Source organism: Macrotis lagotis, chromosome 5, assembly GCF_037893015.1.
Source record: "Macrotis lagotis isolate mMagLag1 chromosome 5, bilby.v1.9.chrom.fasta, whole genome shotgun sequence".
NCBI classification, from domain to species: Eukaryota; Metazoa; Chordata; class Mammalia; order Peramelemorphia; family Peramelidae; genus Macrotis; species Macrotis lagotis.
Window position 1 is genome coordinate 21,132,937 of NC_133662.1, and position 24,355 is coordinate 21,157,291.

Sequence of the window (24,355 nt, forward strand, 5' to 3'; positions counted from 1 at the left end):
AAAGTCAAAATGGGAGGAATAATGCACCTGGAAAGTCAGATTACGTAATAATAATAATTCATAATAATAATAGATCATAGGGATATTTCTAAGGCATGAGAATCCCATTCACATGTGAGCGTTTAATTAGAATGTCAACCTACTGATCTTTTTTCTCTTCCCACCTGGAACATATGAGCAAACACTATTTTTCCCAAGAATGGTCCCAACTCTAATGTTATCTGATATACTGACTATCCCAGCTAGGACAGCAGGGCATCCTGCCTACTGAACTCTGGGAAGAAAGGTTCCTTACCACAGTAAACTCCTCTGGTTGATGACTTGCCATTTCTGGGAAAGCCTCTGGAAAACAATAAAGGGATAAAAAGAAAACAATTGGAGATACTTCCCCATTTAAATAAGGGTTAGTTGAAGTAGACTCGACATCATTTTGAGTGGGGATGGTATAAAAGAAAGTCATTTTAATTCCCTAGAAATGTAAGTTGGGAATATTCTCCTTTCATAGGGGGAATTTTTCTTTCTTTTCTTTCTTAAGCTGTTGACTAGGGAAAAAAAACAGAAAAAAACTTTATTAAGTATTAAACGAATAAGGGTCTGGTATTGGAGATTTAAAGGGAATGAATACAAATATATAAGACCAACAGTCATTCTACCAAGGATAAGTTTTGAGAAATAGTATGAATAAGCAGTATTCAAAAGAACTAGAAATTACTACCATGTGTAATTTTAGTCCAAATTACTAATAAGAGAAATACAAATCAAAACTGACAAAAAGTGACAAGAGATGAGAAGGGCTGTGAAAAGGACAAGGCAGAGTATTAGCTGTAAACTGTTCATCCTGGAAAGTAATTTGGAACTATGTAAGAAAGTGAATAAATATTCATCTTTTGGTCCTGAGATCCCATTGCTTAAGGTTTATACCTCAAGAAGGTCAAATGCTACAAAATATTTACAGCAGTACATTTTGTGGAACTAGGGGAAAAATTAGATGCCTATCAATTGGGGAATAGTTATATAAATTGTGAAAAATTAATGTAATATTGTTGTATCAAAAAACCATAGATACAAAGACCACAGAGAAGCATGGGAAGATGTGTATGAGCTGATGCAAAGCAGACCAGAATGTGGAAAGTACAAATTGATTATAAATGGAAAGAAAAGTTAAAAAAAGTAAAGGAAGGGAATTCTGTTTTTCCTCCCTTTTAAAAATTCTTTGTACAAGAGATGGCTCTCTATGAGGCAAGATTATGTAAAATAGAACATTTTTTAAAAAAAGATATGATTCAGGGATGGCTAGTGGCGCAGTGGATAGAGCACCGGCCCTGGAGTCAGGAGTACCTGAGTTCAAATTCGGCCTCAGACACTTAATAATTACCTAGCTGTGTGGCCTTGGGCAAGTCACTTAACCCCATTGCCTTGCAAAAACTAAAAAAAAGATATGATTCCCACACTTCTATTTCCACCAACCCAGATAGTCACACTTGAGAGAAGAGTAGTGATAGGATAAAGATTGGAAAAGCAAAGCTCAATAATAAGCAGTTCACAGAATCACTTTAATGCAGTCTAGGCTTTTTCAAAGTATCCCGAATTAGGCCTTTTATGGGGCTACATTTAATCTAATGGAGAAAAAAAAGACCTTATCAGAAACCAAGAGAAATTATTGGTATATTCTAGATCTAGAAGAACTTGAGGCTTTTTAGCATTCTTAATCTAAACTCTTTAGATGGATGCTACAGAGTAAAGATTTTCAATATTTTTTTTGATAATGCCCTCTTACCATGTGTAGATAGGTGAAGAGGGGTCCAAGGATGGGAGATACAAGGACTTCATAATGTTCTGGAGGGCAGAATAGCACCAGAGGTTTCACAAAAACCCGTTAAGAAGGCAGGTTAAGGAGACTGTATTATTCAAGGCACAGCTTACACCCCTCATTTCATTTGCATACTATTCCTAGACAATCTGAACAGTCAGATGGCAGAGCATAATGATGTTTAAAAAGTCTGCCAATGGTTTTGTGAAGGCCATTGTCTGGTGTTATATAAGATCTGTGGACTTGATCTTTCTCTAGCATACTAAATTGTATGATTAATCCTATAACATTTCCAGATTTTCTTTTCCTTCCAGAATGTTCACTTTTGCAAGAGCTACATTTCATACATTGTGAAAAGAAGAGAAAAGCATCATTTTTCTAGTCAAATTTTGTTTCCTAAATCAATTGGTTTATAGTTCTGGAGCGAAAATGTTGCTAATATTAAAAATAGAATGAGAAAATAAGTGGATCTCAAGGAAACTTAGAGATGGAAAGAATCCTAGTGGCCTTTTTTTTTTTAAAGATAAGGAAATAAGGGGTGGCGCTGGCCCTGGAGTCAGGAGTATCTGAATTCAAATCCGACCTCAAGACACTATTTTACCTAGCTGTGTGGCCTTGGGCAAGCCACTTAACCCCATTACCTAGCAAACCCCCCCCCAAAAAAAACAAACCAAAACAAAACAAAAGATAAGGAAATAGGTCCCATGTCATGCTCAAGGACAGTTATTAATAGAGAGGGAATCTTATACCTTTTTCCCAATTCCCAAATCCAAGGCTCTTCCCACCTGCCCCTCCAAGAAGGTTAACTATGCCAACATGAAATTGCTTTTCCACAGAAGCAGATTATGAGAAACAAAAGAACAATTAAACAATCTAAATCTGAATCAAACCAAAACATTTGAAGGAAAAGGACTAATTCTAAGAGAACTGAACAAGATCTTTTAAGACTTTCTAATCAGGTTCCAATCATACAAGAAATGGCTTTCAAGAATTTCTGTATCTCTTGAAATTTTCTTCTCCTGCTTTTAGCTTTCAATTCATTTTTATCTTAGTGAAATTTTTATGAACCCAGATAATTACATCCCTCATTCTATATGGATTATTTCTTTTCCAACTCTTTTTGCCAGATTCCAAAAGGATATGAAGCATAGGTCGGAGTCGGTAGTCAGGAATGCTGTTCAAGTTGACAAAGGCAGAGTTAAGAAGCTGGGTGGCAAGGTCTTCAACAGTGTAGAAATCTTGCTGCATAGAAGAGCCTGCTTTCCCTAGGATATGGAAACTACAAAGGAAAATCATCAGCAAATTCAGTACCCACCAATGCCAGTTCTTAATGACCAAGAAAAAGTTATTTGCTCCTGCAACTATTTCAATAAATTTCTGAGTTAAGGGTTAGCTGCCTTCAATCCCCCATTAATTAAAATGCAATGACTTTATAAGGAAAATTACCTCTGGAAATCTATTAGCTGGTTACAGCACAGTGTTATTCAGGCTAAGGCTGCGGGGTAAATTTGCCACGTGGGCCAGTTAGCTGCCCTATAGCAAGAGAACTCTTGAACTTAAACAGGCTTATAGCCACATATGCCACTTGTCCCAAGGGAAATAAAGAAGAATGTAGGTGATTCAGAGCAAATAGGTCCCAATACAGGAAAGGGAATAAGTATGAGATTTATAAGGGAACCAGAATCAGAAGTTAAACCTGTTAATGAACTATTGATTCTGAGTAAGAGAATAGTAGGGTTTGTATTGCCTCATCTTCCTGGTACCCAAAGGAACGCGAATTAAATAACAATCACTAGGTATTCTAACATTAATGTGCCCATGAAAGGGAAAAGTACGAAAACGAACAGAGAGGTAATGTTAATCTCTTACCAGTTCTCATAAAGAGTACAAAAGAAGCCCTGCATTCGTTCCAAGACTGTTTTGTAGACAGGAGAGTCATAGAGTTCTAGGAGAGGCTGAGGAAGTCCTAGAGGAGAAAGAAAATTTTATTTGTTTGCTTGTTTTTTAAAATCAGACAAGATGCACCTTCTCACCCTTCCACCCCCAAGTGGAAAACAAAACAAAAATTACAATCAATCAAAACTAATTTCCACATAAGTCCTTTCCTAAAAAATACTTGTCTTATTCTGCATTCTGAACCCTTCAACCTCTCTATTAGAAGGTGGGTGGCATATTTCCTTATCAGTTCTCTGGAACTGTGGTTGGTCTGGTTATGCTCAGGAGTTCAGCACATTTGCACTCCATATGATTACTTCCTTGGAATCTCATTCTTTGCCATCTCAAAAAACTTTATTTTTGTACATTTTTTTTAAAGTGGATATGTTTGTCCTTCACTTTTTTTTTAGGATTTTTTTGCAAGGCAAATGGGGTTAAGTGGCTTGCCCAGGCCACACAGCTAGGTAATTATTAAGTGTCTGAGGTCACATTTGAACTCAGGTACTCCTGACTCCAGGGCCAGTGCTCTATCCACTGCGCCACCTAGCTGCCCCTGTACATTGTTTTCCATAATCCAAATTCCCCTTCTCATTTCTCCCTTTCCCTCTGACAAATTAAGATGAGTGAGGTCCAAGTGTCAACTAAACCCCTCATCCTTCCTTCTCTTTCCCTTCACCCCAATATATTTTTTTCTTCCTGTTCTCATGAGGGTTTAGACACATGTATCATCTCCTTATATTGGAATATAAGCAGTTTATTCTTGTTTAATCCTTTATCATTGATCATTTTTGTTTACTTTTAAGTTTCTCTGCACTCGCATGTTTGAAATTTAGAGTTCCATGCAGTGTCATTCTTTTCATCAGAAATGTTTGGAAGTCTTCTATTTCATTAAAGATCTATTTTCTCCCTGAAGCATTATACTTAGTTTTGCTGGGTTGTTATTCTTGGCTATAAGCCCATGTATCCTTCACTTTCCGAAACATTATATTCCAAGTTCTCTGCTACTTTATAGTAGTGGTTGATTCTGACTGTGGCTCCTTAGTACTGAATTCTATCTTTCTGGTTGCTTGTGACTTTTTCTATGTCCTGTAAATTCTTCATTTTGGTTAAAATGTTTCTGGGAATTTTCATTTTCAGTTCTTTTAGGAGATGACTAGTAAATTACCTCTATTTCCACACTGTCCTAATGATTCAAGAGATCTGGGCAATTTTCTTTTAATACTTAATTCAACTAGGATGTCTATATGGTCATGAGGTTCAGCTCCTCCAATGATTCTTATTTTTTCTCTTCAATGTATTTTCGAGGTCAATTATTTCACCTTTGAGATACTTTCCCCCTATTTTTTCAGCCTTGTCATTTTGTTTTAATATTTTTCCTTGTCATATGACAGTACTGCCTATTTGGTCCATTCAAATATTCAAGGAGCTTGTTACTTGGGCAAGGTTTTTTTTAAATTTACCCCCCCCAAATACATGCAAAGAAAGTTTTCAATATTTATGAGTTTATGAGTTCCACATTTTTCTACCACCCTCCCCTTCCTTCCCCCTCATCCATGGCAGTGAGCAATCTGATACAGGTTGTATAAGTACAATTGAGTTTAACAAATTTCCACATCAGTCATGTTTTGAAAGAATGAGAACTAAAGGGAAGAAAAAGTCATGACAAAGAAAAACATAAAAAGATTTGGAATTGAACACAGTATGTTTTGCTCTGCATTTGGACACCATAGTTTTTTCTCTGGATATGGATGGCATTTTCCATAATAGGCCTCTCTGGATTGTCCTTGATCACTGCACTGCTAAGAGAAGCTCCATCCAACACAATTGAACATCTCACAATGTTGCTGTTAATGTGTACAGTGTTCTCCTGGTTCTGCTCACTTCACACAGAATCAATTCACGCAAGTCTTTCCAGGCTTTTCTGAAATCCAGTCACTCATGATTTCTTACAGAATAATAGTACTCCATCACTTTTATATCTCATAACTTGTTCAGTCGTTCCCCAACTGATAGGCATACCCTCACAATTCTTTGTTGGGCAAGACTTTGCATCTCTTGTGCCAAGATGTTCATGCCTTTTCCAATTGCTTCTTCCATAGTTGTCATTTGTTTGCCAGTATTTTCCTTAAACACTTGCATTACATTTATAAAAAATGTTAAACTCTTTTAAAAACTCTTGCTTAATCTCTTTTAGGAAATAGTTAAAGGCCAAATTGTGTTTTTCTCTGAGGTATTGCTTGACATGTTTTGCAGTCATTCTCTTCTGTGTTTTTGTTTTGTGCCTGTCTGCTACCAAAATAGCTCCTTATCATGTTGTTTGTTTGCCCATTCTTCCTTTGGACAGTTAATACTTGATTGAGATAAGTAGTGTGTTATTCCAGGATTTCAGGGTGAGGTTGGGACCATGAAGTTTTTAGTTATCTGATATAGGGCAAAGTCTGAATTACCACTATCCTGTAGCAAGGTCCTGACCTGGATTTCGGTCTGAACAAAAGAAGATGTAGTTGGACTCAGCCCATCAGTTGGTTGGAAAACTCAGCTGCCTTAGAGTGACAGAACCATAGATTCCTCTTTGGCTGGGGATTCCTGCTTGGCTTATTCCTTTACAGGTTGACCTACATGCTGGAAATGAAACCCTGTTCTATCCTTGGATCTAAATTGCACTGCTGCTCCCAGTTTCTGAAGTTTTTTCCTTTGTAGAACTATCAGGCTTTCCCTTGTGCTCTCTACTGGTCCTCTTCTCACTGCACCCTGAATCTAGAACTGTTTAGTGAGTGACAAGTTTCTAGTTAGCACTTATTGTCATGCCCTGATCTTGGGTCTGGGAACACTTTTTTTGGGCTGGTTTGTAGCCTTTTCTTGAGTGCTTTGCTATTTGGGGTGTCCCCAGTGTCTGCAGACCTGTCTTACTATATTGATTTGGCTCAGAAAGAGATTCACTGTGACTTTTTCTGAATTTCTCCATCAAGATTAGATTTGGTACATTTTATAAATGTTTAAAGTTGTTGATGGAAGCTTAGCTGCATTGTTTCCTTCTACTATGCCAGTTTGGCTTGCCCCAGGAACAATATTGTTGTGGTACATACTTTTCTACCACTGACTACCTGAAACTGAGAGTGCATAATACCAATATGGGAATGAAGTGGGCTGAGCTGAGGGTTTGGATTCTTATAGGACTGGCCAAGGCTTCATACTGCCTCGATATTTAAGTAGTTTCTTTGACAACTTGAGAGAGATGTGAAGAAATGTACCAGTCACTCTTCTATAGCAATCAGGACCATCAAAACCATGTTTATTTGGTGCTCTATTTTACTTGGAATTAAAGGTCCCAAAATTCACATTTTATTCTCACCCTAATGGAACTCTTACTCAAATGGACAATGGCTAATTGTTCATCATGTAGGGATATTTAAACTTATTAAAACCTTTTAAAAGTACATTTGTGCTTATCCGTAAAGGTAATGGTTTCTTTAATAGTGCCAATTTGCATTGGAAGGCTTGACAGCAGAAAGAAAGAAGTGACTGCATTCATATGATCAATAATTCCAGGTAAAACTAAAAAGACCAAGCAAAATGTAAACATTTTTCCATTTTAGTGGATATATGACTCTCTTCAGGGTTCTTCATGATAGGGAAGCTTCTGGGATAAGGGTAATGAAAAGGCAATTCTGACTAATGGATAACACCTGGACAGGCAAAACTAATACTTTTCCCCTTGAATTGCCTTACCCACTGTGTTTTTTTTCCAACATCTCTTATATTGCAAGGTAGAGCTGAACTTGCCTTGTAATCAAGCCAGGGAAAGGTTTTGGGTATGCTAAGATTCTATATTATTAAAAAAAAAAAAACCACATTCAAATAAAGTCCAGGATTAGAGAGAAAGGTACATTTGAATTTCTCTAAATTAAAAAAAAAAGCTCTAAATGCTTGTATTTCAATCCATCTGAGAAACTATTATAGGATTTTGGCCTAAAAAATTAATACAATTTGTAACTCAATTACACGCTATTCAGCTTGAGTAATCCATTTGATCTGAATGACACCTTGGACATCGTATCTATCTCTCCCTGCTATGCATTTCCTAGTGTCCCTTGTGGAACACTAGTGGACCTTATTTGATGGAACCTAGTGGAACTTATTTGTAGCCAGATACCAAAGTAAGTGTCTGTAGGTATCTTGAAGAATAAATTTTTATAAAACTATTAATTGTACGATGGTCAATAAGTTCAATATTGAAAAAATAGAACTTCATATTTTACATTAATACTCTATTATTTTTCATTAATAGATTATATCATCTCAATATTTTATACACTTATTTAATTTTTTTTTCTGTTTATGAAAAAAGCAAACTAACTTTTTAGTCTAAATGGTAGTAGCATCCTTACTTATGTGTGGCATACTCTTATTACCTGTTAGCAGAATACCAAAATCACAGGAGTAGCAAGAGGAAAAATGGATCTTCTTAAGGTTGAATTTGTAATACATAAGTGATGAAGAGATAATATGTATCACTTGATCAATCCATCACCCAGACAGTCTGTACTAGATGTGGGATAACAGTTACTCTAAGAAAATCTTATAATCACACTGTATTTAGTACAATCTTCATTTTACAGATGAGAAAACTGACTCAGATTAAGTAGTAAAACATCAACAACAGATAATGACATTGAACTTTTGAGTTTGCAAGGCAAATATAATTTCATTTTTACTCTCATAATAACCTTCCAAGCCAGATACCACAGGCTTTATTATTTCTAGTGTAAAGATAAGGAAACTTATCCCACCAACTTCACTGCTTTTTAGATCTCTTCATCCTGTCCTGGTTCTTTAGGAAACTCACCCCTGGAAAAATCTCATTATGTTGCCAGATTGAATCTGTCTGGTACTCCCATCTTATGTTAAGTACCCCCTGCCGCTTTGATCCTATGACTGGAGGGAAGGATCATGGCTCCAGAGTCTCTTTTTAAGGAGGGGGCTCAGAACCATCTTCTCTGCACTTTCTCACCAGCTATTCTGCTTCTGGACTTTGCCAGAAATCTTCAGCATGTCCCCATATGAAGTACTTTAAATCCCCCTCTACTTTCACTTCTAACTTTCCTTGTTAGCTTTCTTTTGTGCACTTTCTTGTGCATTAATAAAAGCTTCTTTTATTAGATTCTTAGCTCCATGAAGGAAGGGATTGTTTTTGTTTTTATTTATGTTAATCAATGTTTATTACTACTGACCAGGAACAGAGTTATTAAATAAATTAAGGTCATGGAACTAATAAATATCAGAGGTATGATTTCAACCTAGGCCTTTGTGGCTTCAAGTAATATTCCACCCCCACCCCCCCCAATAGTATTTTAACTTTTTCCAATTACATGTAAAGATAGTTTTCAATTTTCTTGTTCATTTTTGGAAAATTCTGAGTTCTAAATTTTTCTCCCTTCCTCCTTTCCCACTTCTCAAGACAGCAAGCAATCTGATAAAGGTAATACAAGTACAATAATATTAAATAAATTTCCATTCTGATATCTTTTCATTATAATATACCAAGTGGATATAAACAGAGCATAGTAGGATGCTGATGTTTGTACTTCAATCTCGAATACCATGACATGCATATGAATTGGATCTGAGTGAGGGGGTGCTGTGCTAAATTACCAGCTTCATTTTCTCCTCTGGAGCCATTTGGATCCAGTGGTTAGATATAAATCAGGACCATTGGAGATGGCCCTGGATACAAGACAATTAGGTTAAATGACTTGCCCAAGGTTGAGGCCTTGATTTCAGGCCCAGAGCTCTACCCACTGTGCCCTCAAGCTGGCCAGTTGGATGTTAATGCTGCATGAACCAGAAATACTAAGCTGCTTAAACTGCTTTAGATACACAATCCCAGAAATTCTTAGAGTAAATGAAGTTTCTTACCCAAGATAGCATTCTTTTCTACTTCAAGCATATCCAAAGCCTTTGAGAAGTTATCTCCCAGTTTAGCCAGGACCTCAGATGTATACAAGGTATTGTGGGTTCTGAAAAAGAGGAAGTCACTTTATATATATATGGAGAAATAGCCTTGTATTATGCATTGGCCTCCTTTTCCCCACTATTATGAAGTTGGAGTTTTTCTTAACACTTCTCTTAAAAGGGACAGGAAAGAGGGCATAAAGTAACCTGAGTGCTCTTCAGGAAATGGAAGCCTGGGACTCTGCCACAGAGTATCTGTATGAAATGTGGAACCAAAGAAAAGGGAAGTAGTCACTAATCTAACAAATACTCCAGCAGGTGATGGTTTAGAGGAGATGTTTTCTTGAATCTAAATCAGATCTCCTAAAGATCTAATAGACATTGCAGAAGGGGGAGAAGAGGAAATAAAAGAGATGAATTGTTCACACTTTTTACATGTCAGATACCTTTACTCCCAGCAAGTGGAGAATGCCTAATATCACCAAAGGCAAGTAGTCAGTTGAAACAATCACAAGCAATTCTAACAATTCTACTTTGCCACTGGAAACATAAAGCTGTGTTTTAGGTAGTCTTTTCTCAGCCCAATGAAAGATACATTTTTCCATGTCCTGAAGCGAATTTCATTTTATAATAAGGGGGGGAGGGAGGGAGGGGGGGGAGAGAGAGAGAGAGAGAGAGACCGACCATTATTCCTAATTGATGTTATTTGTGTAGAAAGAATCTGGGAGTGGAATTATCAGTCAAAAACCATCTGCTGGAGTCCTAAATAAGCAGGGCTTTAAGCAAGTTGCGGCAAATTTCTGTCAAGGCAAAGAAGTCAACATAAAGATCCCACAGTATGGCCCTCTATTTCAGTCTTCTTTAAAATTTTATTTATTTAAGTCAATGGGGTTAAATGATTTGCCCAAGATCACACAGTCCTCCTGACTCCAGGGCTGGTGCTCTATCCATGTGCCACCTAGCTGCCCCCCAGTCTTCTTTAGAAAACTATCATAGCCACTCTTTCCCCATTTACTTCTGTCCTTTCCAAAACAGTACTGTGAAGTACAAAGAGGGAAGATCTATGAAGACAAATTTAAGCTGTAGTCCTTATTAAATTTATTATTTTCCCTCTCTAAGTGATTCTCAGTGGAAATTCTCAGACTTACAGGGTTGAGGAAAGCGCAGGAGATGGATAGTCAAGACAGGAAAATTCTTATGGAGTATCACCAGGCAAACCACCATACATGGCCTTATATTGTTTTGGCAGGATAAGTTGATTTTTTTTTAAAGTTTTTGCAAGGCAGTGCAACTAGGTAATTATTAAGTGTCTGAGGCCGGATTTGAACTCAAGTACTTCTGACTCCAAGGCCAGTGCTCTATCCACTGCACCACCTAGCCACCCCCAGAATAAGTGATTCTTGAAAGAGGAAGCCAAAAGAGCAGATTTTGCTCATAATCTAAGGAAGTCAGTCACAGCTATCTACCCTGGAACCACCTAATAGAATCTCAGTGGTGGATTAGAAACTATCAAACTCCAAGACAACTCCAACAACAGTATGAGGAAGTCCATGTTTAAAATGGTCTAATGACTCTTCTTATGGATAATCTAAGTTTTAGCTAAATTTTGGCTTAATGACCTATGACAGGGTACAAAGTAGAATTCAGATTCAAAGTCCAAGCACATTTCCTATGGATAGTCAGCTCATGTTCCTGAAACTGAACTTAGTCCCTATGGTCTAAACAAAATAAGGCTGGTATTTCAAGGTTAGTGACACCATTCTGCTATCCAGAATAAATGGTTTTCTCAATAGAGATGGTTCCCACTAGATCCAGGTTACCAAGAACCAACCCTAACAGCCTAGCAGAAAGGCCTAAACAATGGGGGGAGGGGTGTAGTGGAGTAGAGGAACAGGAGGGGAAGACACAATATTTCCCGAGACTGGGCCTGTACTAAGGTTCCCAAAAGCCTTTCTCCCACACCAAAATGACGTACTTGAGTAGAAATTGGCTGTTTTTATGACCAAGGAACAGTTACTAGGAAGCTGTTCTGACCTTTTCTCTTCCACAGCCTCCCTTCCTGCCCATGGCATATCAAAAGCACCACACAGTAACCTATGGAGATGAGGGAGCACAGCCATTTACTCTTGAAAAGTCTGAAATTTGCCATCTATTTTTTCCTTCTGAATTACTTAGTTTTCTCTTAGGTGGTTCTATCTATGTAAGGCTACTTCAGGAAAATGTGATGGTTCATGCTTTTGTCCAATATCAGTTGTTGAGGTAAGACCCCAAGATGCTAGAGATAGAAGTCAGTGGTTCTTATCCTCCAATAACGTGATTAGTAACCCAGATGAACTTTAGAAGTCTGAAGGTTACTGCACCAAAGCAGCAAAGGTTATTGAAGCTACAAGGACCCTAGAGTTCTTCTATCTCACTCTCTTTTCTCCTACCTATTCAGTAATTTTCAAGATGATGATGGTAATAACATTTTTATCTTTTTCACTCAAGTGCAATTATCTCAAGAGTTATCAATATAATGTTCAGGGTCTCATAAATGGATTTCTAGTTTAGGGCAATGAGCACACTATTCAGTTATACGAATTCTGACCCCACCTTCTGCTTAATGTCTTGCATAGTGTCCTCAAAACAAGGAGGCATTCTAAAAGAGTTTTATGAAGTTTCTGGATTATCAAAACAATTTCATCACCACGGTGCCAACACTACTTGTAATCAATTGCTCTTCCCATCAGTAAACTACAGCTCTATAACAAATAAAGCATCTTGAAGCATAAATTTAAATTAAGCACAAAAGAGTGTATTAGAATAAGATACAAGTATGACTGAGGAGATGAGGCTTTGAAGAATGAGAGTTCTGTGAGAAGTCAACTGTCTTCCCCACTTTTACTATACCTAATCAACTCACAAACTAGCCAAGAAGCCTTTTTCAAATAACCAATTTATTGATAAAACACATCTTTATACTACAGAGCCTAATACTAACCGTCTTTTTATCTGATCAGATCATCTTTGAGACAGGAGATAGTGACAATAGCTTGGTCAATTACCTTTATCAAAATCCAAATGGTATAGTTTTTAAAAACTGTCATTCCTGGCCCCATATCAATACCCAGGCCCTTTGGAGGAAGAGAAAATTGCTTAAGCAACATTTAATAAAGCATCTATTCATTTTAGAACTTTGGAGTTTCTAATAACATTGAAATCTGAGACTACAAGATGATATTCTGTAGCAACCTTGTATATTTCCTTATTGAATGTATTTCAACATTCACCATTTTGGTTCTACCCACTGAAAAGTACTGCTTTTTCTGCCTGCCTGCTTATTACTCTTCCACAAATATTTGGCATTCCTTGAAATTTAATAAGAGGAAGCCTAAAAAAGGGAATGACAGACTGTTCTATGTTCCTTTGTGAATTTATCACTGTATCAAATGTCACCATGCCACACAAACGAATCTTTTATTTTTTTTTTTAGGGTTTTGCAAGGCAATGGGGTTAAGTGGCTAGCTGAAGGTTACACAGCTAGGTAGCTATTAAGTACCTGAGGCCAGATTTGAACTCAGGTCCTCCTGACTCCAGGGCCAGTGCTCTATCCACTGTGCCACCCAGCCACTGGAATCTTTTACTCTTAAGAACACCAAAATAGCAATAATTTTTCTTCTGGCTATATTTGTAATATTTCCCTCCCACCCTGGTCCTGTGGTCCAATTCACAACCATCAATTCTTGTAGAATAACTTCTCTGGAAATCAAGATGTGTTATCACATATCAAGACAATCACCCCTACCTCTACCAAGTACCCAAATGGTTGACAAGAATTGTTAATGCTTTCTTCTAGTATGGATGAATGTGGGACACCAGGTGGACTACCTGAGACAAAAGCATTTTAGACTGCCTGAATATGCTCTGATGCTTTGTACAAAGGAACAAATAAGATTAGTGCCTAGCCCCAAATTCAACATTACTAAAAGAAATAAGTAGGCACTCAAATTCTATTTTGGACAAGAACTGGATTCTACTTTTCCCTTTGAAAAACTTCATTGTGACAGCTACCCCAAATCTAAGAATTACATGATACCTGCATTTTCTAAGCTGCACATCTCTTTCAATTTACTTCATTGAGTAAATCATGGAGAGTAGTGTAGGGGATAGAATCACAGAGATGATGCTTGATGCTTACTGGTTATGCGAAGATCATTTAATCTCCCAGTGCCGCAGACAACTTTCTAATGCTTTCAATTTCGAAGTAGGTGCTGATCTGCATTAATAAAGGGAATTTTAACACTGGGAGCACCCTATACAGATAACATCATAGGTTCAACTCAATCTCCTTCTAACCTCCTCCCAGATCTTAGTAAATGATGTGGAGGATATAAACATCTCCATCAAGTGCCAATTTTCTTCTTTTCAACTCATAGCCAATAGATTTGGTACACTTGTAGACAGAATAATTGTTATAAGTCACTTCATATGAATTTTATCTAGAGAAACAAAATTACAAAGCACAGATTGCCTGGATGAGCAGTTACATTAATGTGCATGGTTTATGTCAAAAGCAGCTCAAGGTGGGTTGGGGAGGAGTTAAGAGAAAAGTCATTTTGGAAAAAGCAGCAATGGGATTCTACTCAACATCAAAACCAGGTCAAGAAAGAAATGAGATATTTCTTTTTACTAGTTTCAAAAGTTCTAGGATACAATTCCATTGGGAGAACATATGTTAGGGTCATGCAAAACAACTAAGGCTTGACCTACCTTATAAGAGCAAGCAAATTATCAAGAAGTTTCAGGACTTGTTCTGTGCAAGGGTTACGGAAGATTGGATTGCCACTTGGAGTATAACCAACAACAAATCCTCCAGCCTTAGCCTCTTCCAAGTCTGTGGGCCAACGAGCCCGTTTCACAACTCCCAGAATGGTGTACACACAAAAACTTATCTATAGTGAAAAGAAATTAGAGATTAACAGAAGGTGAAAAACGAACAGAAATTATTCTTCTTAGCAAAGGCTTATTTAGTGCTTTGGCAAAAGCAGTATGAGGCCAGCGAGAAGGTGAAGATGTCCCCTCCACTTGCTCACTGGACCTTGTTCTCTTTAAGCCAGCAAAGCCCAAGGGGAGTCCTCCAGCCGCCCCTCTCCGGGCCGGTGGTAGCCTCTGGAAACCTGTTTACAAGCTTCCCCACCATGAGGATACCTTCCAGGGTATGCAACGACCCTTCCACAGGAGCTTATGACTGGAAGATGTCTTGGTGCTAGTCGTGCTGAGTCGAGTGTCTGCAGGATATGCTCTAAAAGGAAGTGTTTGGGTCACCACTATCTTGTCTCCCTGCAGCACAATGCTCCGAGGACTGACCGCAAACCTTGCTCCTGTAACAGGTCTGAAAGTGGATTAACATCTCCAGGGCGACCATCGTCCTACAATGGTGCTCGGTGGATTAGAGTTTGTTTGGCTGTCATATGGCCAAATGATCAATCTTTTAAATGTCGACTCCTTCGATTCAACTCCAAGAAAAGTGTCAGTAGCTCATGCAACAGCAGGGGAGGGAAGGAAATTTCCACCATGGTACATTCCGTGTCTCCAACCCACATAGACTCATTTTAAGTTCTACATTTTTGACTCTGGTTTTCCAATTCCTTTCCTTGTATTCTCCTAGACTATACAATTTCACCTTCCCCAGCAAACTTATGAAGACCTTTTTTTTATATGGAGCTGTAACAATGCTGGTTGGGAGACCATTGATTTTTCATGTTCATTCTGATTCATATTTGTGAAACTTCCCATTTTAAGAGTTATTGAAAAACTTTTGAAGTAATCATCAGCTATTCTACTGTGTGAACACAGCTAAAAAAAAATCTCACTTAGAAAGAAGCAGCTAGGGCAGTTAGGTGGAGCAGTGGATAAAGCACCAGCCCTGGAGTCAGGAGTACCTGAGTTCAAATCTGGCCTCAGACACTTAATAATTACCTAGCTGTGTGGCCTTGGGCAAGCCACTTAACCCCATTTGCCTTGTAAAAACCTTAAAAAAAAAAGCAGCTAAGAGCAGCAGCGGCAATATTCCTAGGTCACTTCCAGTATGTCAATGGGGGAGGCCCAGGACTAGCAAGACTCAAACTGGAGAACACATCACATAGTCACACATAGTGATCAGTAAATAACTTGCTATCCTAGAAAAGGCTTTTTACTTACTCTTGAACGATTTAGACCATTGGCATCTTCCAAGCCTGGTTCACAGATTTTGTTATCAGCACCCACATAGGCAATAAAAGCATCAGCATCTGATAGCACTCTGAGGTTTGGGCACAGAGGAGAGAGAATATTAGTATTTTCATATTTTCAATCTGAGTGATGCAAAAAAAAAAATCTGGTTGGTAGTTTATACTCTGCACAATGTTGGGGTTACACAAATGTCAGTTATTTTGCACTGAAGATTTTGTTTCAACAGAGATATATTAAGTCATTTTTATTCTTATTTAATATGTACTCACTCAGAAGGATCCAAGAATAGGAACTTTCCTTTCAAATGGGCATTTCTGCCTATCTTTGTGACTTCTACTTGTGTTGACTTTCTTAGCTATTAACCCCCCTCAGCTACAATGGAAAATAAAGCCCAAGAGAAGCATCACAATCCTTGGCCTACCGTCAGGCCAGATTAGCAGACATGCACTGACTATTACACCCCTGTATATACACTGCTGCCTGGAGAACGAACTCTCCTGATTACATTTTATATAAGCTCCTTAACCTACAAATTGCTTGTAACCAAAAATTGCTTCCCTTCTCCTGTGGCCTTTGAAGGATTTCTTTTATTTTCCCTAATATCCTTAATAAGCTTTTAGGAGGATGTGAAATAGCACCAACTATACCTTTGCATCTCTTCAGAAAGCCAGAGGTTGGCAACTGGTGACATCAGCTCCTCTAGGAAAACTTTCTGTCGCTTGTAGTCCTTGAATTGATTGCTGATTAGGACCAGGGCTTCCATGAGGGCACATTTTTCCATTTGTGTCAGGAGCAGCTCATTGGAGAGAAGTTGCTTTACATGGTTATAAAGCATGTCGAAGTTGGGCTATAGATTACAAAGGAAAGAACCAAGGGTGGCAGAGGTCTGTTTGGCATTTAAATAGATTTTAATTCACATGTATGTGCAGATGTGGCTCCTCTAGATTTCTCCTTGTATTCTGCACACACAAATACCTCCCCTCCCCCTGGCCCTGGAAAAAAATACAAAACTGAATAATACAATGTAAAAATGACATTATATACAATGTTCCATGGCCATGGCAAAACTTTCTTCTTGCTACAGAAAAACAAGAGACTGTGTCCAATAACATATTAACAATGTTCTCTCCTAGCATCATTCCCTTCCCTTTAGAATGAGAATGTATGTTTCATTTATTCTCTGCTGCAGGACCTTAGTTCACTTTTCCTTTCATGGCTGAGGTCTGCTTTTTATGGAGAAAGCTCCAGACATCAAAAGAAAGCTACAAAATAGGGAGCTTTATTCAGGTTCTTAATAACTGAGCTCTACGAACTGTTTAAAAATCTTGAGTCTTTTGAAGGTCAGGTCTACAAGATAATAATCACTATCGCAGAATTTCTGACATTTTCTAGTGAATCAATTGTTATTTAATTAAAAATATGCACTTTTTCATGTTACGTAATTGTGAAAACACAAGCAGTAGCTGAGCCCATCTGGACTAATTTTTCTATACCAATCTTGTTAAAAGACCTCATAGATTATTAAATTTGGCAACATTCTGGGAGGCAAACACATGTATATTTCTGGAAGATGTATAGTTAATATATAGTTCTGAGAGGGAAGATTAACTTCTTATCCCAATTGGAATTTTACTTAATAAGACAGTAGTTCTCAAACTTTTTGTTTCCTGGATATATATTTCTATACTCCTAAAAAAACTGAGGATTTTCCAAGTAGCTTTTGTTTATGTAAGTTATCAATCAATATTTACTACAATAGAAATGTAAACATCTTAGTGTTATTATTAGAACTGTTTTGACTTTGTGATCCCTGAAAGGGTTTTAGGGTCCCTCAGATCACTTATTTTGAGAATCTATGATTTATCCCATTAAATTGTATTTTGTGACTGTCTCTTTCAAGGTGAGGTCATTTCATATTTGGACCATGACAGCAATATCTAAAAGAATCTAAACTAGAAATGCTAAGAATATGTAAATTTTCAATGAAAACTAGAAATAAGGACAGATAATGTTCTATAGAAAGAAAAATATATTTGTATTCTTAAGTCAAATTTTAGAGCTTTTCTTTGAAGTGAGGTGTATTTAAGACCATAAACAATAATGAAATTAAGATAAATGCAGAAGATGGTGACAAGAACGGATCCTGTCTTAGGTACTCTCTCATAAAACTCATAAGCTAAGGACTCTAACTAAATTTTCGAGAGACAGAACCCACAGAAGGACCCAATGAGGCAGTTCTCCTACTCAAAACAACCTGGAAAAGAGCAGAAAGGCTCTGCTCCCCGGGGTTGGAGAGGCGGCCCCAGGGCGCTGGGAGCTGTGGCTCACAGCAGCGGGGGAGTTTACTGACCTATGCCCCAGGGAGCACTGGGCACAAATTGGGGGAACAGCCAGGGGACCTCTGCCAGAGCAAGCATGTGAAGCCCAGCCCTCAGGGCACACCACAGAGTGCCACCACAGCCCTGATCCAGGAACAGAAGCAGGCAGAGCTGGTAACCAGGAGCTCCCAGGGCATGAGCCCATTGAACCTAGGGAGGGGAGTGAAGAGAGACTGCTGAGCTCTGCCCCTGGAAGAGGAGCTCTGTCCTTTGCCCCTGGAATAGGACCCTAGGGCTCTGACCACATTCAGATCCTGAACAGCAGGGCCACCCTGCAACCTCAGCCCCGTGTCAGAGGGGGGCGCTTATGGTCATTCACAGACCAGGAGGGAGGACAGAGCCTCACATACTGAGACCCTTGTGGGAGTGTCCCAAAAGCTCAGGAAGAGCCCCCAAAACAGGCTTAGGCTGGGAAAATGAGCAAGCAGAGAAATAAGAGGAACACCATTGAGAAATATTTTGCATATGAGCCCAAGAAGGATCAAAATGCTCCTGCATCTAAAGACTCCAAGAAAAATAGAAATTGGGCTCAGGCTATGACAGAGCTCGAAAAAGACTTTGAAAATCAAATAAGGGAGTTAGAAGAAAAACTGGGAAAAGAAATGAGAGAGATGCAGGAAAAACATGAAAATGCAGTCAGCAGCCTAGTCAAGGAAATCCAAAAAAATGCTGAATAGCATGCTAAAAACCAGCTTAGGTCAAATGGATAAAACAGTTCAAAAAATTATTGAGGAGAAGAATGCTTTAAAAAGCAAAATTGGCCAGATGGAAAAAAGAGATAAGAAAACTCTCTGAGGAGAACAAATCCTTCAGACAAAGAATAGAATAGAACTCAGGGAGACTGATGAATTCACCAGAAATCAGGAACCAATACTTCAAAACCAAAAAATTAGAAGAAAATGTAAAATATCTCATTGAAAAAACAACTGATATGGAAAACAGATTTAGAAAAGATAATTTAAAAATGTCATGATCAGGAAAAGAGCCTTGACATCATTTTCAAAGAATTACTACAGGAAAATTGCCCTAATATTCTAGAAGCAGAGGGCAAAATAGAAATGGAGAGAATCCACTGATCCCCCTCCAGAAAGAGATCCCAAAAAATGAACCCCTAGGAATATTATAGCCAAATTCCAGAACTCCCAAGTCAAAGAGAAAATATTACAAGCAGCCAGAAGCACAGTTCAAATATCATGGAGCTGCAGTCAGGATCACACAGGACTTAGCAGCAACTACACTAAAAGCTCATAGGGCTTGGAATTTAATATACCACAAGGCAAAAGAGCTTAGAATGCAACCAAGAATCAACTACCCAGCAAGGCTGAATGTCCTCTTCCAGGGAAAAAGATAGACTTTCAATGAACATAGGGAATTTCAAATGTTCCTGTTGGAATGGCCAGAGCTGAACAGAAGGTCTGATCTTCAGATACAGGACTCAGGTGAAGCATAGAGATTGGAGGAGAAGGGGAAAATATGAGGGACTTGATGATGATGAACTGCATGTATTCCTGTATAGAAAAATGATACTGATAATACTCATATGAACCTTCTCAGTTAACAGAGCAGGTAGAGGGAGCTTTTATAGTTGAAGCACAGGAGAAAGCTGAATTTGAAGATAAAATATGGTGTAAAAATGGAGTCAATAGAAAAAAGGGAATTGTAATGGGAGAAAGAAAAAGGAGAGGGGGGAATAGGCCAAGATATTTCAGGTAATAAGATTTTTCTTTATTACAATGAGCTATTGCAATGATATGGAAGGGGGGAAGGCAAGGGGGAATGAGGGAATCTTTGCTCTCATCACAGGTGGCTAGGAGAGGAAACAGCATATATACTCAATGGGGTATAGGCAGCTGGAGTAAGAAGGGGGGGGAAACAGGAGGAAGGGGGGGTGATGTGAGTGACGGAGGAGAGGATGGATCATGGGGGGAGAGTGGTCAGATATAATGCATTTTCTTTTTTACTTCTTGCAATGGGCTGGGATCGGAAGGCCTGTCTGAGACCATAGGACGAAGTGGATGCTGGGCCTAAAGGGTGGTATGAGGGCTCAAGGGCTTCTGGTCCCCAGAGCTGGGGATCTGTCTGATGCGCCACTCAGCTACCCTACAGCAGAGTCAGAGTGAAAGGAGAGAGAAAATATAGTACATGGTAGTGGAGAAATACAAAAGGAGGGAGTTGCGATCAGCAGTGGCAATGGTGGAAAAATATGGAAGTAACTTTTGCCATGGACTTATCATAAAAAATGTGATCCACCTGCTACAGAGTTGTTGGTGTTGGAACAAAGACTCAAGCACATTTTTTTTATTATTATTTTGGGGGGTGTGCAGGGCAAATGGAGCTGGGTGGCCTGCCTGAGGCTGCATAGCAGGAGGATCGTTGGGTATCTTGAGGCCAGATTTGGATCCAGGTGCTCCTGGCTCAAAGGCCACTGCTCTGTCCGCCACCCAGCCACCCCCTACTATTATTACTATTTTATTTTATTTGGGGTCTTTCCCCCACTTTTTTTGGTTTTTGCAGGGCAGTGGGGTTCGGGTGGCTTGCATGTCACACAGCTGGGTGATTGTTGGGTGTATGGGGCCGGATGTGGGCTCAGGTGCTCATGGCTCCAGGGCTGGTGCTCTGTCCATTGTACCACCTGGCCATACCTACAATTATTACTATTATTTTTTTAATTTTAATTTCTTTTTCTCTCCTCTTTACTTTATCGCCCAAGCAAGTCTATATTCATGGGGGGAAGGGTATTTTGTTTACTCTTAAACAAGAATATTTTATTATACCTACAATTATTACTATTATTTTTTTAATTTTAATTTTTTCTCTCCCCTTTACTTTATCGCTCAAGCAAGTCTATATTTATGAGGGAGGGGGTATTTCATTTACTCTTAAACAAGAATATTTTATTAATGTAAAAAAAAAACCCCATTTGTACAAAATGAGAATATTAAATAAAAAAAAGGAAAAAAAGGATAAATGCAGATCAGAACAACTTTTTGGTCTTAATCCAAGTCTTACCAGCACAAGTTGAGGATAGTCACGACACATTTTAATGATAGAAGAACATGCATGTCTTCTCACATTCCTCACAGCACGAGTCCTGGGAGCCTAAAAAGAAAAATTCAGTAAGTTAAGGGCCAAGTTTAACTGAACAACCCCTATAGCTACTTAATGTAATAATTTTAGGAGGGGTAAACTTATAACTGTTTTACCTGAGTCAATGATACTGGGATAAGGAGTGGAAAAGGTACTGAATTTGGAATTATAGGATCTGGGTTTAAAACCAAGTTTTTCCACTTTTTGCCTTGTATGACTCTAAGCAAATTATTTAATCTTCCTTAGCTGTCGAATTTATCAAATACATATAGTTCAATTATATAACCTCTAAAGTCTCTTATACTTCTTTTTTGGTTTGTTTTTTAGTTTTTGCAAGGCAATGGGGTTAAGTGGCTTGCCCAAGACCACACAGCTAGGTAATTATTCAGTGTCTGAGGCCAGATTTGAACTCAGGTATACTTCTGACTCCAGGGCTGGTGCAAATATTCACTGTGCCACCTCACCACCTCCCTTATACTATTTTTTTAGGGGTTTTTTTTGCAAGGCAATGGGGTTAAGTGGCTTGCCCAAGGCCAAACAGCTAGGTAATTATTAAGTGTCTGAGAACTGGATTTGAACTCAGGTACACTTGACCCCAGGGCTGGTGCTCTATCTGTTGTGCCACCTAGCCGACCCTCCTCTTATACTTTTAAATCTATAGTTTAACTCATCTGTGTGACTTTTAAGCTGTTTGCAATGAACATTAATGAAAAGAGACCCAAAGACTACTGTGTATGATAACCTGTGAAAATGAAGATTCTACAATTCTTGCTTGTCTGTTGGCTCTAAAAAAGACTTCTATAGTGATTGAGAAAGAAATTACAATGTCAATTTGAGATGGTCTAGAATAAATGCAAGGTATTAATATTGCTTCTTAGGATTTGGAAAATTAATAATATTAATGCTTTCATACCTTACTTTCCTCGATGATTTCAAAAGTGACAGATGAAAATAGCTAAAGGGATGAAAGAAAATGATCATTTCTCAGAATCAGATGTGTATCCCTGAAACAGAAGAGTAAATATATTCCTAAACTGAATTCCCTATCTTCCATCTGAAACTAACTACTCTCTCATCATACCCCTTCTAATTAATGGTTAACATTATCTTCCTAATCAATCACCTCATCGTTCCTTCTTTATTTTCTCCCCTTTCTAACAAGGTCTCCAAGTCCTGTCAATTCTATCTCTATGACATTTTTTATAGCCAAACCTTCCTTTTTGTATTCACGGTCACTACTTTCACTTTCCCAAGGGGTTCCTGCCCCAACGCACCCTCCAAACTAGAAATGTCAAACTCAGGGGCAGCAAAACCCCAAAGGCATGATATGAATCAGATTAAACTGTAAACCTGTTTAACAAAATAAAAAACATAGCGAATGCTAATTTAAAATTTTCTGATTCAATATGCAAGGCTTCCTTTTTATTTAGATATCACTGCTCTAAATCACTGACAGTTTAATTTTCCTGCAGCAAAACTCTAGTCCTATCACATTTGCTCAAAAATATGCAATAGTTATCCTTGCCTAACAAAATCTTTAGCCTAGCATGTACTGTTATTTTTACAGTAGCCTAATTGTTGTCCTCCAAACCCTGTATGCTTTTATTCATACTTTCTCAGTACCCACAATTATCTTCTCATTTAATTACCCCTATCACTATTTCAAGATTCAGTTTAAAACTATTCCAATGAAGTCTTAAATGATCTCCCCAGCCAGAAATAATCTCTCCCTTTTCATAATCCACAGCACTTTGTATCTTTTTTATGCACTTTTATTTGATAAAAGTTATGGCTGTACGTATTTCCTTTCTTTATATCTAAATTCTAAACTCTCTGCAGGTGGGAAATGAGTCTTGCTCACTGTTGTCTCTCTGCTAGGAAGTTAATGGTTGCTGCATAAAAATTTCAACCGTTTCATATGAGGAACAAACTCAGTAACATTATGACATGTTTTATTCAGTTACTAATCATCAGATAGTCATCTTGCAAAAAAAAAAAGAAAAAACAGCATAGTTTTGGATTCACAATGTACCACTGAGACAATTTATATGATAGAAAAAAGTTTGGGATAATTCAAAAAACAGATTCAAATGGTTGCTAATAAGCATCCATCCATCTATCTATCTATCTATCTATCTATCTATCTATCTATCTATCTATCCACACACACACACACACACACACACATAAAAGCACATAAGTATATAATAAAATAGGATTACGTGCTTATTCCCTCCCCCAAACAATTTTCTTATTTGCATTTGCTAATTACATATTTTCTAAATGCTTATGTCCAAATTATAATGCCTCAAAACCAACAAATCAGTGAATCATTTTGTAAACAAAACATGAAAAAGATATGAGGTTGCTCACCTTAGAAAGGACCTGAGGTAGGTACTCTGGTCTGTAACTGACAAATGGAAAGAGTGCTGAAACATTGGTGAGGACACAGGACAAGATGAGTGGATCCTTGGTATTAAAGTTCAATACAATCTGCAACAACTCTATGCCATCATTCACTGGAATTTCCTGTAATATTAAAATTTCTTTGAGTATATGGCCATATCTTCTTTTAAAGTAACTGCTATATAGGCACAGATCAGAGTAGGAATGAGACCCTGAGTCTTACAGAGAATGTAAACTATCTTAGGTACACAGCAAAAGAAGCTCCAGCTAACTAACCTATGAGGAACTTGCATGTGACCTTGGGCCATCCTGGCACTAAGGTTTTTGCAAGGCAAATGGGGTCAAGTGGCTTGCCCAAGGCCACACAGCTAGGTAATTATTAAGTGCCTGAGACCAGATTTGAACCCAGGTACTCCTGACTCCAGGGCCAGTGCTTTATCCACTACACCACCTAGCCACCCCGACTATGCTTTCTTTGTTCTGTTTCTATATAATACCATACATGGCTTGGAGTTGGTTCAGGAATCCATAATACAATTTTGTCCTGCTACTATCCAGGACAATAGGTCTCTTGTGA

At 38.2% G+C, this 24,355-nt stretch overlaps 1 protein-coding gene across 2 annotated transcripts in view; it reads right to left on the minus strand.

Moving 5' to 3' along the window:
- XPO5 (exportin 5) overlaps positions 1 to 24,355 on the minus strand; it is a 61,508-nt gene that overhangs the window by 6,573 nt on the left and 30,580 nt on the right. For both annotated transcript variants that reach the window (XM_074237035.1, XM_074237034.1), the window contains exons 15-25: positions 23,746 to 23,901; positions 22,286 to 22,327; positions 21,295 to 21,384; positions 16,555 to 16,754; positions 15,878 to 15,977; positions 14,447 to 14,628; positions 9,662 to 9,762; positions 3,680 to 3,776; positions 2,953 to 3,089; positions 1,778 to 1,875; positions 296 to 342 (exon numbers count right to left, since the gene is read on the minus strand). In XM_074237035.1, the coding sequence (XP_074093136.1) occupies positions 296 to 342; positions 1,778 to 1,875; positions 2,953 to 3,089; positions 3,680 to 3,776; positions 9,662 to 9,762; positions 14,447 to 14,628; positions 15,878 to 15,977; positions 16,555 to 16,754; positions 21,295 to 21,384; positions 22,286 to 22,327; positions 23,746 to 23,901 (1,250 nt within the window). The remainder of the gene's footprint in view (positions 1 to 295; positions 343 to 1,777; positions 1,876 to 2,952; positions 3,090 to 3,679; positions 3,777 to 9,661; positions 9,763 to 14,446; positions 14,629 to 15,877; positions 15,978 to 16,554; positions 16,755 to 21,294; positions 21,385 to 22,285; positions 22,328 to 23,745; positions 23,902 to 24,355) is intronic.